A 17293-nucleotide genomic window follows, 5' to 3' on the forward strand; every position below is an offset into this window, starting at 1 on the left:
TTATAAATGCGATGGGCGGCGAAGGGAGGCGGAGCTGGCGTGCGGATGTTAGAACATCCCCCCCTCTATGTGTGTAGACCGCATTATTCCTTTCAACAACAGAGATCACTGTATGCAGATATTATTATTTCTTTTTATTTAGTATTTATTGATAAGTGACACAAACTGTCCACAGTACCATACAAGGGAAACACAAAATCATAACAGAATTGCAGAAGTACAATACATAACAGGTAACCATAGCGATCAAGATGATCAAATTCAATCAAATCACCCAGTAGACAGAAGAACTCAGCAAGGGAGAAGTGGAAGACAGATATGATCACAATAGTTATCGTAATATAGTTATAAGAATATAGTTCCAGCTAAAACATTTTTAACAAATTCAGGTGATTTTTGGTGATCCCTTTTGTGCCCTTCATAATCTGACGAATTGTTCATATACAATTGCACATTGTACTGCTTGTTTACAAATCAAAGTAAAAAATTGACTGTGGCGCAGTAAGCTCCACCCCTCCACTTTCCCGCTGCCCCGGATACGCGTATGAAAAACATGGGTGATTCCACGCGCTAATGAGACTAGCAGCACTGGTACATTACCACCAGTGCTGCTATCAGACTGCTGCACATTCTCTGTCCCCCCTCCCCCCACCTGACAGCTAAAACAGAGCCCGCTCCGCTACTTAGAGCTCCTGCAGCTCAGCCTCGCTGCAGGACACGACGCACGGCCACAGTCGGAGGCCGGCCCCCGACACCTCATCCCGTTTGGCAGCAGAGCCCCAGAGCTCCGTGCAGCAGCAACAGGGCAAGCGCACGCGGACCTCAGTACAAGCTGGAGAACCGGACGTCTGTGCCACATCCCTCCTTGCAAAACCATGGCTGGGGACTAAGAGTTGGGACATACAAAGGCAGCGGGAAGAAAGGCTGCTTACCTTTCCGGACCTCAGGTGCACCCAGCAGTGAGGATCACAGCAGAGGCCTCTATACACAGGCCCTGATACTTCCTTCCCTGTCTCTGCAGACAGAGACCCGGGCCCCTCTTCCAGGGCCGCCAACAGGGGGGTGCCCTGAGTACAGCTGTCCCGGGCCTACAGCCCCCCTACCACCGCACCCAGCGTTCCTCACCTGGCAGCCAGCCCTACCTCCCCCGCGCGCACCCAGCATCTCTCACCCAGCGGCTAAGCACGCACAATACACAGTGCAGCCTGCAGAGCGCTGAGCCTAGGACACAGAGGGGCTCAGCGCTTTGCAGGTTGCAGTGTGCGCTCAGACCGTGGAGACTGAAGGAGCCGGAGGACGCGGCTGCAACATGATGGTAAGTAATGGGGAGGCAGGGTGCTGGCAGGCTGGGGTGCTGGCAGGCAGGTGCGGGCGTGCCCTGGGGGGGGGGGGGGGGGGTCGGAGGTATGGGGCTGTGCCGCTGGGGGCCTGGACTGTAGGTCAGTCCCGGGCCCAAGCATTTCTAGTGGCAGCCCTGCCCTCATCTATAATAAGAGGGGAAGGGCTAAAATTTAAGATAAAATAAGTAAAACCTACTAGTTGGCCAGTGCAAAAATTATGATCCATTTTTGTCTCTTTATCTTCAATCAAAATGAAGTACCATTTTAAAGACTACGTTCTCCGCTGAACACCTCAGCATCTCCCCGTGTGTAGGCCCCTGAAGATGATCAGTTTTGCTCGGCTACTCGAAATGGCTACAAATGAATGGGTTCTTCTTTCATCCAAACCCCCAACCTCGCTATAAAATTATTTGTATTTTTTTTGCATGAAAATGTTTACAAGGGTCAACTACCATGTATTTAACAATAATATTGGAGCCAGCTGCTTTTCGTATCCGGATAACAGTGTCTAGGTCGCAGTGACTAGGTAGACCACTATTGGTTGACAGTGATTAGGTTGACACTTAAAAATGGTCGACATTTGATGTGGGATTGGTCGACACAGAGAAATGTTGACATGGGTTTTTCATTATTTTTTTTTGACCAACTTGTTCTTACTTCATGATCCAAATGGGCATAAAATTACACTATAACAGTGTTGGTCCGAAGCATGGTGTGGGCCCCTCTGAGATGCAGGGGCCTGTATAGACTGCACCCATTATAATATATGTGCTGGCTGGTTCCCCCGGGATCAGGTGAGCTGAGTGTGTCTGTGCAGCGCCCAGTAATCAGTATAAGGCTTCACACAGTCCTTCTAAGCCTGCCCCTGCACTCCCATTGGCTAGTTTCACAGGAGTCAGGGGGTGGTCTTAGGAGTGTGTATGTTTCCTGCCAAATACACTCATGCTGCTTTCAGACTGCATTACTGGCTTTGACCCTGTATTTGAAAATCTTTCCAAAAACGGGTCTGCCAGGTAAAACCCCTTTCAGACCGCATCTCTTAAACGGTATATTACCGTTTAAATGCCGTTTTTTACATAATGTACGATCCAATGGACTAAAATTGGGAACAGTAAGGTGTGCTGAGCGAAGCGAGCCATGCGAGGGTACATGTTACACTAATCCTTTCCCCTGGTACTTGCCAGCTCGCAGGGGTCTGGGCAGCGGGCATCATGCAGTGGGCAGTGTGCGGCGGGGTCCGTTCGAATGGGAAGTCAGCAGTGTGGTCCCTGTGGTGGATGGGAACTAGTAGCGCTACTAGTTCCCATCCGCCACAGGGACCCGCCGCTGACTTCCCATTCGCTGAACGGACCCCACTGCACACTGCCCACTGCATATCCCCGCTGGCCGAGCTGGCAAGTTCCAGGGGAGGGGGAGATGCGTATGAACTGACAAGTACCAGGGGGGGGGGGGGGGTGGTTGAGTATGAGCTTACAAGTACCAGGGGAGGGGGGTAGGGAGGGGATGAGCTAGCAAGTACCAGGGTAGGGGGAGCATATGAGCTAGCAAGTACCAGGGGATGGGGGGGGGGGGCATATGAGCTGGCAAGTTGGCAAGTACCAGGGGAGAGGGGGGGGGTTGCGTATGAGCTGACAAGTACCAGGGGAGGGGGGGGGGGGGGGGAAGCGTACGAGCTGGCAAGTACCAGGGGAGGGCGGAGCGGATGAGCTAGCAAGTACCAGGGGATGGGGGGGGGGGCGGGGTTGGAGCATATGAGCTGGCAAGTACCAGGGGGGGGGGGGGGGGGGGGGAGATGCGTATGAGCTGACAAGTACCAGGGGAGGGGGGAGGGGGGGAGGGGACGAGCTAGCAAGTACTAGGGTAGGGGGAGCCTATGAGCTAGCAAGTACCAGGGGATGGGGGGCCGACAAGTGCCGACAGGCAGTATTTCATGCCTTACCATCCACTGGGATATGGCGGGAGAATAGAATATCAGTGTCCAATAGCCATATCAGTGTCCACATCGACTATGCCAACATTTGGGTAAAAAAAATGCAAAAAACTCATGACGACCTTACCATTGTCGACCTAATGCTTACGTCGACCTTCCAACCCTGTTGTTTGGTTCTAGTTTAATATGTAAAATAAACACATTAACTGCATTTAATATGTACTTTATATAATGTCTATTCTGACATTGCCTATGTGCATACACTTGCAGCCAGCGCTGCGTGTCTGAGACTCACAGATCTCTCCCTCTCTCCCATTCCTTATATTGTTACTTTGTAACCAGAGTAGAACGTTGACCTAGATAGGGTTGCGTGCCATGGGGCTGTCAATAAAGCTGGTTTGATTCGAACGAGAGAGAGAGAGAAAAAAGGCGATCACAGCGCTGTAAGGACAGGCAGGCAGAGCTGGGGATGGGCGGAGTAGAGCTGAGGATGGGAGGGGCAGGACGAACAGGCTGAGCCCTGGAGGGGCGGGCCACAGTTGGAGAGGAGAGGGACAGAGCGGGGAAGGGCAGGCTAGGGCTGTAAAGGGGCGTGGGCAGAGTGGTGGAAGGGAGGGACAGGACAGGCAGGCTCAGCCGTGAGGGGCGGGACACATCTGGAAAGGGTCGGGACAGACCTGGGAAAGGGCGGGGCAGGGCAGACACAGGGGCAGGGTAGGGCAGGCGGTCTCTCCCAGTCCACAGATGAGCTGGAAGCAGCGGCATAGTTACGAGATCGCGCCCGGTGTGAGCAGCTGGAGCACGGAGTTAGCAGCACATAATACATAGTACATACCTCCCCCAGGAGTGCATGCGGGGGGTGGCCAGCCCTTGGCACCCAGGACAACCCCACCACCCATGAGTGACACCCCTGCACCTTGGATGACTGGCACCATCGCATCTGCTGCTGGGATGTTGGCAGGCAGGGGAGACCTCTGATCCTGTCCCGGTCCCCTTATCCCTGCTCTCCCCCATCTCCTGCCATGCATGCCCAGGGGAGGCTCCGCTGAGGACATGGGCCAGCTCCCGGATGAGGAGCTCCTGAGGTCCAGCAAGGAGGAGCTGCTGCAGCGGCTGCGGCGGGCGGAGGGCGACAAGATGAGCCTGATGCTGGAGCACGGCCACCTGATGAAGGACGTCAACCGGCGGCTGCAGCTCCACCTGCACGAGATCCGGGGCCTGAAGGACGTCAACCAGAAGCTCCAGGAGGACAACCAGGAGCTGCGGGAGCTCTGCTGCTTCCTGGACGACGACCGGCAGAAGGGCAAGAAGCTGGCCCGGGAGTGGCAGCGCTTCGGCCGGCACACCGCCGGGGTGATGTGGAAGGAGGTGGGGGCTTACCAGCAGAAGCTGAAGGAGCTGGAGAGCAGGCAGGAGGCTCTGCTCAGGGACAACCTGGAGCTCAAGGAGATCGTCCTGATGCTGGACGAGGAGAGGAACGGGGCCGGCTCCCGGAGCTCCATAGACAGCCAGAGCAGCCTCACCAACCTGAACGGGGGCTCTGCAACCAGGGATGTAGGGGATGGGAGCAGCACGTCCAGCACGGGCAGCGCCGGGAGCCCGGACCATCACCACCAGCACTCCAAGCCGGCGGAGAACAAGAGCATCAGGAGGTCTGCGGATGACCTGTCCACCCTGCCCCACCACAGGAGCATCCCTAATGGGCTGAATGGTAAGTGCCTGGCTCCCCATGCAGAGATGGCTCTGTCACTCTCTGGTGATGTGTGCAGGGTAGTCTGATGCTCAGTGTCATGTCCCTGTCCTACTAAATATATATATATATATTATATATATATATATATATATATATATATATATATATATATATTTTTTATAGAAAGTTACTTAGATCCTCTACTCCGGAAACTTTTTGGTTTTGCAAAGAACACTGTGCGTTTATTTATTTCCATTTTTTTATTCATTTATTGATATTTATTTCCATTTTAGTTATTTATTTACATAGTTATTTTAATTTATTTATTTATGGCATTTGCTTATTTATTTTTAATTTAAATTTATTTTCATTTTTTATTTATTGCATATACTTTGACATTTTGAGTTTATTTTATTGGTTGCATTTCCTTTTTTATTACATTTATTTTCAATTTATTGTATTTTTGTTTTGTTGTATTCTGTTAGCCTTTGTCACACTGTGTCAACAATGATTGATTGGCCCTGTTTTATCAATGGACATGTTTGGAGTTCTTATCTTGCGTGAGTGATTACACTGGTCTTGGGATACAGGAAAACCTAAGTAGTGGATGTTAGAGCACTAAGCTAGCCATACACTGGAGCTATATTCTGTACGAATGCACGATTTCGACGGGTCATGCGATGGATTGTGTGCGCATCGTGAGGTATATCTGTTTGATCCGCGGGTCGAGAGGTTGATTCTCAGATCATACATTTATTATTTGGTTTATTAACAGTTTCTAATATAGCGCACACAGATTCCGCAGCGCTTTACAGAGAATATTTGAACATTCACATCAGTCCCTGCCCCAGTGGAGTTTACAATCTATATTCCCTACCACATGTACATGCGCACACAGACATTCTAGGGTTAATTTTGTTGAGCGCCAATTAGCCTACCAGTATATTTTTGGATTGTGGGAGGAAACCAGAGTACCCGGAGTAAACCCACGCAAGCACGGGGAGAATATACAAACTCTGCACAGTTAGAGCCATGGTGGGAATGGAACCCATGACCTCAGCGCTGTGAGGCAGTAATGCTAACCACTACACCATCCTTACATGCCTCAAGTATGATTTTTTGCCTATGCTTGCGGTCCTAAGCAGATCGCATGTGCTTTTTAAGCACAATCACTCGTTTAATCGCTCTTACGATCTGCATATGATCAGGTCGTTGTAGTGTAACATAACACCAAATGCTGCCTTATGATAATGGTTCTAGGCAAAGTCTGAGATCGCACAAAACCAGATGAGGTTTAGTTGAGATGGGTCTTGATCAGAGAACGTTTGGCTCAAATCTGCAGCGAGTATTTGCTCCTAGATTTGCTTTAATAAAAGGTATTGTAACATTCTTTGCATTTCTGAAACAGAGGGTAGCGAATGTAGGAAATGACAGGTCGGTGTTTTATCAATGGTGCAGCCACACACCATTAAAATGGCATGCTATAATAAGTAGATAATAAAGGAATTATGAGGTATGATGGGTAGGAAAGGAAAATATCAAAACAGGTATTTAAATACCGGCCTCTGATCCGGCCTCTGCCTGGTAATGTGCCCTAAGGGACTGGTTGGGGCACATTACAAACGGTTACCTGCTGGGATACAGTTGATGGCTCTGTGGCTTTCTGGTTTCTCTAGTAGTTAGTGCCCAGCTGAATGTTCACCTATTTGCCTATGTTGTGTGTATTTGCGCTGTGCGTTGCGCAGAAATGGGCGCATCAGCCATGCACATTTCAGTTGCTTCTACACTTACAACTGATGAGGCAGAACCAGTCGTAATGAGACCTGCTCAAGTTGGCAAAGACTGTGGTGGTGTAGTGACACAATCCGCCCTGTACAGAGCTTGGAGGTGTATCTCTTACAACCTAAAGGTCCATACACACTGGGCGACTATGCCCAGCGTGTATGGACAGTGATGATCGCGTTCATCTGCTGGTAATACCAGTAGATGAACGGCTTTCCTGGCGATGATGCGGGAGCATGCAGCAGCGCTCACCGCTCATTGCCGGGGCATACACACTGGGCGGCTTTGAGCTGAAAGGTGCTCAAACATTCTGTTTTGAGCAACTTTCAGCTCAATGTTACCCAGTGTGTATGGGCCTTAAGGCCTAATTTCTGGTTCTCTCGCAAAAGCAAATTCTCTCTAATGGACAAAACTATGTGCATTGCAGGTGGGGCAGATGTAATGTACAGAGAAAGTAACGTACAGAGAGAGATTCCCGGCGAGTCACCCAAGACCTTCCCAGGAATCAGAGACTTATGTGATCCATCACTATTTGTCACACAGGGCTGCGATTCGGACCTGAGGGAACATCAAACTTGCCCAATTTGGGCCGATATGATGGCCAGACTCCTCGGAATCTGCTCGGTGTATGGGGGCCTTTAGATTTGGGTGTAAAAATAAAGCAGCCAGTATTTAGTCTGCAAATAACAAAATAACACCTAAATCTATCTCTCTCTGCACATGTTACATCTTCCCCACCTGCAGTGCAGCATGGTTTTGTCCATTAGAAAGAGAATTTGCTTTTGCAAGTGAACCAGAATCAGGCCCCTAGTGTAGCGCAGGAGGAAGTGCACGCTGATGAGGGTGACTGGAAGAGAATTTGTACGCATGCTCCTGCATACAGCTGAATATGCGCAGCTTTTGCGCGCACTATTTTGAGGATTTTCTTCCACCTTTTGTATTAGGCCCTAGTACCAGTATTTCTGAGGCTGTCGGTGCACGATGGACTGAACCTGACTACTGATTGAGTCAGGAGCTATTTTCCTTCAGCTCCTCTCCACGACGTTCCTTATATTGTCTTGGTACTAATAGGAGATGTTCAGTATTATATATTATACTGGGACTTGTAATCTTTAAACTGTTCCCGGTAAGTGGGTGGCAGGTGGTGGTTACCATCGGGAGACTTGCCCATACTTTCTGGTGGCCAAAAGTGCCCCCTGGTTGTCATAAGCCTCCAGTTTCCCGGGAGGTAGGCAAGTATGGATGTGGCTCAATAAACAGACTAAGGGCCTATTTATCTAGCCCTGTCAATCTCACGGAAACAGTCATTTCCGCATGATTATCACGAAGCTACAAGTCCGATGTTCAAGCCTAGAATATCAGAATCGCAGTAAACCACTCGCCCCATACGGGTGTTGCGATTGTGCTATTTATCAAGACCTGAAAACTGAAACCAATCTCATTAGTGTCCTATTTCCTATGGAAAGCGCTTCCAGAGGGGATACAGTCACTAGCTCAATTACTGAAGGTCGACGGGGCTTAGGCAGACACATGAAATACGTTGACACAATCATTAGGTCGACAATAGGAAGGTTGAGTCAAAAGTTTTTTTTTTTTTTTTTTTTTAAGCCGACATGTGCCGACGGGCAGTATTTCATGCCCTACCATCCACTAAGGCGTGGTGGGAGAATAAAATAGTGTGGCGAGTGTGACTTTTCATGTGTCAACCTTTTGACTGTAGATCTAGACCAGGGGTGGATAACAAAAAGCCCGCGGCCCGTGAACAGCTCCTAACTGGCCCGCCACTCTGCGCTGCTGTATGTGTGTCCGATGGCAGCTGTGTGTGTGTCCTGTGTAGCCGATGCCCAGCCTGTCCATAGTAGGTTATGGGGGGGGGGGGGGGAATCTTAGAATGCACACCCAATATACATGAGGTGCTATCATGCTGGGACTTGTAGTTCTGCAAAGAAAAACATGTGGTGCAGATGCACACTCCATATTATTAATCAATCGGTCAATAACAGAGGTTCTTGGTATATCAATTGGCCAAGAAATATTTGCCCACCAACCAGCTTCACGGTAACCTCATTTCTGGTGGGTCCCTAATACTAAGTTTGGATCTGGGGCGCGGAACCCCAAAAAGGCCAGTATAAGCAAGTCACCCCAGGGCAGCACACAAGTGAAAAAACTAAGCTAGAAGTGTGTTAATAAGAAAGTAGCAGAAGCTAGAGGTTAAAATGTGTTGTGCTAGAGAAAGTATATTAGTGAAAATTAAATAGTGCTAAATAAATGTTAGGGTGTGCCACCCCGAAAGCAACTCGGTTTCACCAACCCGAGGGGAGCCGCGCCCCAAATCCATCCCCAAGACTAGCAATGTGTCAATTTTTAGGTCTTACCTTCATTGTGCCTACAGTTTGCAGTCTGTGGCTACCAGTGACCAAGCTGGTGAAATAATATTCAGATCAGGTGTCCATAGTAGGTGCATGCCAAAAGGCCGCAGGACTATGCCGCGGGCACACAGCCGCCATCGGACACACATACAGCAGTGTCCCACATGTCACTACAGCCGCAGCGCCGCTGAGGATAGGTGAGTAGTCTTGACTGCATGGGGCTGCAATCTGCGCCGTTTTTTAAGGCTGGCGCGCAGGTGTTTTGAATATCTAAAGAGGGGCAGGTGTGTGGCATTACTATTGGGGGAAGGTGTGTGGAGTAACTAAGGGGGAGGGGTGTGGTACGGGACTCCGACAGTCGGGATTCTGACAGTCATGATCCCGACAGTCATGATCCCGACAGTCATGATCCCGACTGGCCGGAGTCAGACAGCATGGCGAGCGCAAAAAAGCCCCTTGCGGGCTCGCTGCGCTCGCCACGCTGGTGTGTTGAATTACTAAAGTAAGGGGAAAGTATAAGGGGCCTACTGTTGTGTTGCATGATGTGTAAAAGGGGTAAATGGTGTGCTACAATATATTCAAAGATGTACCCCCTTTGACCACACCCCCTATGTCTGGAGTGCGGCCCTTGAATATCTGCTGGAAGTATTAAGTGGCCCATCAGCTGATCTAATTGCCCACCCCTGACCTAGACCATGTTGAACTAATGACGTCATACCCATCCTGTTGTATCCTTCAGTACTCTTTAGAATAGAGCTATGGAATCGTATCCTCGGTTTTCCCAGAGAGCTCAATGCGGAACACGTGCATATATTACATACATAACTGCGAAAATGTATTACGCTTGGTAAATACTGTAACTGTTTGCTTTCAAAGTGTGTAAAAAAATAAATAAAATAATGTACTGGTTCCTCCCAGTTATACCCCTTTCACACTGCACTTTTAAAACGGTATATTGCCATTTTTTTTCCATTTTAAAATGTTTAAGGCTGCAGTGTGAAAGCGCCAGAGTTGATTTACCGGTTAAAGTTAACTGGTATTTCAACACGTTTAAAAAGCAGAGTCCTACACGTTTCAAAGCCGTTTTTTAGGCAGTGTGAATGGCTCTATTTCTATGGTTTGAAACGTGTCCCTTGGGGGTTAAACAGGTTGAATGTGTGAATGGTATTAAATGCTTTTTAAAACGGTTTTCACCTGCAAGGTCTTAAGGTTCAGACCCATTTTAAAGTCCCATTTAAGAATACAGGGTCAATACCCGTTTCTGCAATGTGAAAGCAGTATAACAGTCTGCGATTATCTGTATGTCTCTCATTTAGGGTGGGATTCTCTAAAATCCGCAGCCCTCTTCGCCGGGCATCGCATTTCTAATGACCGCATATTCTCTAAAATATGAGGTCATTAACGCAAGGGACAGCTCTTGCGGTAAGAGCTGTCCCTTGCGATGTGGCGCCGTTGCTGGACTTCCGGGTCTATGACCCCAGGAGTCCGTCTGCGCATGCGCAGACTGACGCGCCGGCTGCGGGGCATGCTGGGAGGGATCCGTGACGGATCCCTCACACACCGCTGCGGTAAGAAGTCCATAGGCTTCTGCAGGGAACCGCCAGCTTTTGCTGGCGATTCCCTCCACAGCGGTGACACTGCGGAGGGAGGTTAGAGAATACAGAAATGCGGTAAAAACCCCGATAACGGGGTTTTTACCGCATTTCTGTAATAGAGAATCTCGCCCTGTATCTCCAAAATAGCAGTTTTGAGTATCTGGAATCTTTTCATTATACATATGTAAATGTCTCTTGGAGGAATTTGCTCGTAATTGTATATAGCTTACATTCCAACCATAAAGATTCCTCTGTTATATGAGACAATTCAAATTGTGAAATGTCTAACAAACCAACCCCCCCCCCCCCCTTTCCCCTGTGCCAAATAAAACCTTTATAAAAGAGACCAGGTTTGCTTGTCCCATCTTGCTGTGTCTTTGTGCGATATACTGTATGACTGCATGTATACTGAATAAGTACAGTAGCTGTAGTGCAGCCATTGAAAGCCAAGGTGTTTGCTGGGTGGATGACAGTTACAATGTAAGTAGCTGCGATCACTGGCCCAAGTCCGAACAGAATCAATCACCGGCTCCTGGGGGAACGACTCTTTACAGGACCGGTTCTGGTGCGACGTCACAAAGCCCCTATTGTTTTCACATTCATTTGCATCTTACAAACCCATTAGTAACTTTAGAGCAAATTTCCTTATTTTTCAGTGTTTTTGTTTTTTTAGCTTAAGACAAGGATAATTCAGGATAAGGAGATGTGCCAGCTTCATATGTCCGATCTTGGAAATAGAATTTGTTACTGGTATCTAAGAGATCTTTCATAGACCAGCCAATGAGATTTTAACTATAGTACAGTCTTTGAAATTACATTTAAAAGTCATATATCAAGCTTCAAAAAGTAATAAAGTGGAGAGTGCTAAACAACCAGCCAATCCACTCCTGTCATTTTTCAAACCCAGCCTGTAACATGGCAGGTAGGAGCTGATTGGCTGGCTGTTTATCACTCTCCATTGTATCACTTTTTTGAAGCTTGATTAATCTGGTGCTGAGCGTTGATAGGTCTCCTGTGTGTTTCAAGTGCCTAGTTTAAAGGGACTGAGACATGAATGGACCAATGGCAAAATGCTGTGATAGGCGATCGTGTTTAGGGGTGTGGCCAGTTTCCATGAGAGAGTACATAGTGTTGGTATCTATCTAATTAATAAATATCACCAATGCAATATAGAAAATACACCGCCGTGTAATGCAGCATATGTATAATGTATTATTGAAGTGCTCATTCTGTATCCTGATCTCTAGAAGAGCTGGGCCCCCAGGCAATGGGGCCCACCGGTTGATCTCCTGTACCCCGATTGGCCAGTCTAACCCTGGAGGTCTTCCGGAAATATTAGAGTTTTGTAGATGTATCCCGGTAATTATAACTGCTTCTCCCAGTATACCTGGTGCTGCCGAGTGGATGTATGTGTTGTGGGAAACCGTGGGTTAGTATATGGGTGTTGTCAGGCCAGAGTCCAGGGCGAGGCTGAGTGGGAGCACGGGATCTCTTTGGACTGGAGACACTGTGACACGCTGCAGGTGGAATGCCTAGGAATCCGGAAAGGCAACTTTCCCCCATTGTTTCAGGAGCAGGAATCCATAGTAGCGGGAGGTGCTTATAGTACAGTAGTGGTTGTGTGCGAGGACTTATCGCAGTGTGCTAGGGTGTGCAGCTACACACAGTTGTATTTCGTTACTTATTGGTACAGGATTCAGCATTGGCATTGAGTGTAACATATCATATACGGTATACTGTATTATACTGCTTTGTAATGTAGTTTGTCCAGCTCTTGAAATCGAATGGAACGGCCTCAGAACTCGCTGGAACTTTTAGTTCAACGGTAACTTAAATGTTTACCGCAGGCTAGAATATTTAATAATAATATTGTCAAAAGGGATAATTAGCAATGTTGCAGTTAAGCCGAATATTCATTGCTGCCAGGTACTCTGTTAATGACACCCTGCATAATGAATGAGAGAGGGGAGTGGCACTGTGCATTTATCCATAGACACAGGATAGGAACCGATACTAGGCAATTCCATCGTACATAATGAGAGAGAGAGAAGTGGCACTGTGCATTTATCCATAGATACGTATACTAGGAAATGGCATCCTGCATAATGAATGAGAGAAGTGGTACTGTGCATTTATCCAAAGACACAGGATAGGAACAGATGCTAGGAAACCTCCTATATAATGAATGAGAGGAGTGTTACTGTGCATTTATCTATACACACAGGATAGAAACTGATACTAGGAAACCTCCCGCATAATGAATGAGAGGAGTGATAATGTGCATTTATCCATGGAACCAGGATAGGAACTGATACTAGGAAACATCCCGCATAATGAATGAGAGGAGTGTTACTGTGCATTTATCTATACACACAGGATAGGAACTGATACTAGGAAACATCCCACATAATGAATGAGAGGAGTGGTACTGTGCATTTATCCAAAGACACAGGATAGGAACAGATGCTAGGAAACCTCCTATATAATGAATGAGAGGAGTGTTACTGTGCATTTATCTATACACACAGGATAGGAACTGATACTAGGAAACCTCCCGCATAATGAATGAGAGGAGTGGTAATGTGCATTTATCCATGGAACCAGGATAGGAACTGATACTAGGAAACATCCCGCATAATGAATGAGAGGAGTGTTACTGTGCATTTATCTATACACACAGGATAGGAACTGATACTAGGAAACATCCCGCATAATGAATGAGATGAGTGGTACTGTGCATTTATCCAAAGACACAGGATAGGAACAGATGCTAGGAAACCTCCTATATAATGAATGAGAGGAGTGGTACTGTGCCTTTTGTTTTTCAGTTGAATTTGGAAAATGTAACTTTAGGTTTTCTCTTAGTGATTTGTTTGTCGGTACCTTTTCAAGCATTTTACCTTGTACGACGCCAAATTTTCCCAGTTGAGCAATTTTTGTTTTGTTTTTTCACTCCCAATGCTTTGAATAGTGTTCTTACTATATTAGTGCATACTTGCCAAGTTTCCCAAAGGTGCAGGGATGTCCGAAACTTGTGAGGATCCTCCAGGCCTCCCCCGGTCTCCACCCATTTCCTGACAGGTGGCGGCGGCCCAGGAGGTTGGTTGACTTTATTTGAATGAGATACTAGCCTTGCATGGAGTAAAATGCAGCAAACCGCTTTAATCAGTGGGGGAGGATCCTTAATGACAACAACGTGGCACCCTGCACCACAGCCGACTCTGACTAGAGAAACTTTATTTTTGGCCACCTATATTGTCTGAAAGGAAAAAAGCAAAACCGCGACTTACATTGGATATACTCTGTAATTAGGCGCTGCGGATCCCTTGTGGCACCATATAAATAAACCATAATAACCATCTACACTGTCTACTTGCCTTTCCCTGTGTCAGCCCAGACTAATAACCCCTGCCCCCTCCCTGTTCTCTCGTTGGCAGCGCGACTTTGCTAATCTGAGGGACAAAGGACAAATACAGCTGATGTGCAGGCATTTTACAGGACAGCGTTACATTTAGTCATAAGCGGCCTTGGAATATATCACATTGTGACAGCTCTTTTGAAATGTGCAAATAAGGAAAAAGTCAGTGAGAGTGTTCAGCTCTTGTTGCAGGAGTGTAAAAGAAAACGTCACCTTAATACCGTCACTTCAGTTTACATTTATCACCTCAGTTTGCAGACCAGCAGTCGCAACCGTATAAAGATCTATTTTATGTCAGACACCCATGAGAATTTTAATTGTAGCAGTAATAATTCAACTTATTATGTAAAGTGGAATACACACGGGTTTATATGCTAGACAAATTGGCCGGATATATTGCACATAAATCTTAGCGATGTCGCTAGCCACTGCAAACACATGAAAGACGGACGGAACAGCAATCTTTCCGTCCTTCATTAACATCGCTCTATTTGTACACAGGTTCCGATATATCGGAGTAACATCTGCTCGGTGCACATCGCTTCAGTAACCTGAGTTGTTCAGGGATTAGCATATAAACATATTGGCATGTAAACAAATCAGTGAGTTATCACTGAGCCACTGTGACGTCGTGAGTCACCAGTGAGCCGATTGGCTGGATATTGGTTCAGCTCGCCAAAAATGGCTGCCTTCACTGTGCAGATTTTAGGTGCACGTTAAGTAAGATGAGGGGGGATGTTGGTTAGATTGTCAGCTGCTTCTTAGTCATTTCATGTATTCGGTTTCACGGAAACGACTTTATTTTCCATTTTATCACCACGCACAAGCGGTGAGTTAATGAATAAACATCAGTAATTGATTCTCCTTCATTTGACATAATTCCCTCTCTAAACTTCAATATGGAACTTTAGCTAGAAGGCCTCCCGCTGAGCCGGCCGATATCTGCCTCGCGGCGCGACACTGTGCGCACAACTTGTTTCAGACCTTCCCTGCAGATTTTATTGATCCCGCTTAAAGCTTGGTAGTTTTAATCTTGATCTTTTTACATTGCATCGTTTGCACATAAATCACCTCATGCGGAGGGAACTTCTGAGACACTGAAGTCGCCATGGCTTCCACCGGTGGCGATGTTGGAAAACTAGCCCCGCTAGCAAAAGGATAAAAGTGCTTCACGCATACGGGGGCATGATACCCCTGTATCTGTGGTAGACACACCCCTTGAATCTGCCCTGGCACATATTGGGCCAAAACGGGTTGAGTAAAGCTGCCAAAATTGCTGGAATTGGGTGACGTTCCCTATAACGTCAGGGCATATTCCTTACAAGCAAGCATGTCCAATGGTCCTTCAGCTGTTGTGAAACTACAGGTCCCATCATGCCTTGCCACAGTTTTGCTATTAGGGAAGGCTAAAACTATGGCAAGGCATGCTTGGAGGTGTAGTCTCACAACAGCTGGAGGGCCACAGTTTGGACATTCCTGCCATTCAGGATCGCCACCGGTTTAGTTATTGCGATGTATTCCCAGTTACATTGTCTGAGGGAATTGAGATTCTTGAGAACATTTTATTATGACTGGTGATTTCCAGCTCTTCCCTAGCAACAGATTTATTCCTATCAAAGCGCCCAAGCATGGTGCCTGCACTTTGCTGAGAACGCCCAGCGCTGTCTCATTTCATTACTGTTTCCATGTCATGCTTAGTATAAGGAGAGAAACAGAAAGGGCTGTGTACAATGTGACCAGATCTGCACTCTATCGCTTCATAGTTATGAGAGCAAGGCTGCCATGTTACAGCAAAAGGAAGTCCAGCCGATAAATGCAAAATTTCACGGGAAGATTGATCCAACCGAGGTCTTTATAACTCGGAATAGGACAAGCATGCGTATAAATTCACATCTGCACATGCTCTGTTTGTGGTAACTTGCTGATTGCACCTGTGCAGGGAGCTAATGTAAAAATGTCTTATTTATGAGTAAAGGTAAAACAACAATGTGCAGTGTACATCAGTGGTGGAACTTGTGGGTGGTAAGCCCAGGTGCAAACATATCATCTGGGGCCCCCCTCCTCCACCCCAACCCAAGTTCACAATATACAACATGGCGGGGGGGGGGGGCAGACTGTGACTGGAAAAAAACAGTGGGTGATAGGAGCAGCAGTGGTTCCTGATGCACTGCCAATGTTAGTTCTGCCAGGTGCCGGATGACGCTCCGACAGTGGGGATCCCAACAGTGGGGATCCCGACTCACAGGGGCTATTCTCCCTTGTGGGGGTCCACAACCCCCACAGAGAGAATATAACCTGTGGTGAGTGTAGCGAGGCCCCCCTGTCGGAGCATCGGCAGTCGGGATCCCCACTGTCGGGATCCCCACACCTGTTCTGCCACTGGTTTACATCCCATGAACCAAATGAGACTTTGGTGAAAGTCTCCAGCACAGGTTTTAAAACTCGGTCCTCCGGACCCCACACAGTGCATGTTTTGCAGGTCTCCTCCACAGAATCACAAGTGAAATAATTAGCTCCAACTGTGATTCGTTCAAAATGTGTCAATGAGTAATGAATGCACCTGTGCATCTGCCAGGGAACCTGGGAAACGTGAACTGTGTTGGGTTTGAGAATCCCTGGTCTCCAGTGTTCTCTGCTGACCCCTAGACAAAGGGCTATACAGTTCCTCATACTAAACCTGACTGGGTGCTGTTACACTGACCAAACACACAAATATGTCCTCTATTTACTAACGCAGAAACGCTCCTGCCATTTGCTCGTCAAACAGCTTCACCCGATCTCTCAGGAATCGGATCGCAGTCTGATGGGAACAAGACCTTCTCTTGTTGCCCGGGCTCATTCAGAATTCTTTACCCCATTGATCGGAGTTGACGTTGTCTAGTTGTTCCCAAGCTAGAACTTCTAGAAAAACCATAGACAGGTCAAACCGCCTGTCCCTGGGATGGATCCCATACACGGCGGTCCATGTAACCATATCGCGGCCTGGTTGTTTTATAGATATCATGTCAGTTGGACAGAATACGTGCCATTGTGTATCCATCTTCCTGCTGTCTCGGATAACTGGGATCAGGATGAAACAGGATTCCGGCGCATTCTAACAATCTTGTTACTCCATAGCGTTCTACGCGATGCGACATTTCCCATTGTTTATTGTGACCTGCGTGAG

The 17293-nt window shown here is 47.5% G+C and overlaps 1 protein-coding gene across 2 annotated transcripts in view; it reads left to right on the forward strand.

Annotated features, from left to right (window-relative positions):
- Window positions 1–3974: 3974 nt before the first annotated feature.
- Window positions 3975–17293, forward strand: part of CCDC85C (coiled-coil domain containing 85C) — an 80916-nt gene continuing 67597 nt past the window's right edge. The window contains exon 1 of one of the 2 annotated variants that reach the window (XM_083166976.1): window positions 3975–4981. In XM_083166976.1, coding sequence (XP_083023102.1) covers window positions 4297–4981 — 685 coding nt within the window. In that variant the 5' untranslated portion in view covers window positions 3975–4296. The remainder of the gene's footprint in view (window positions 4982–17293) is intronic. The other variant, XM_083166975.1, reaches the window with a different exon arrangement.

This window comes from Crinia signifera, chromosome 12 (genome assembly GCF_055691185.1).
Source record: "Crinia signifera chromosome 12, ASM5569118v1, whole genome shotgun sequence".
Lineage (NCBI taxonomy): Eukaryota > Metazoa > Chordata > Amphibia > Anura > Myobatrachidae > Crinia > Crinia signifera.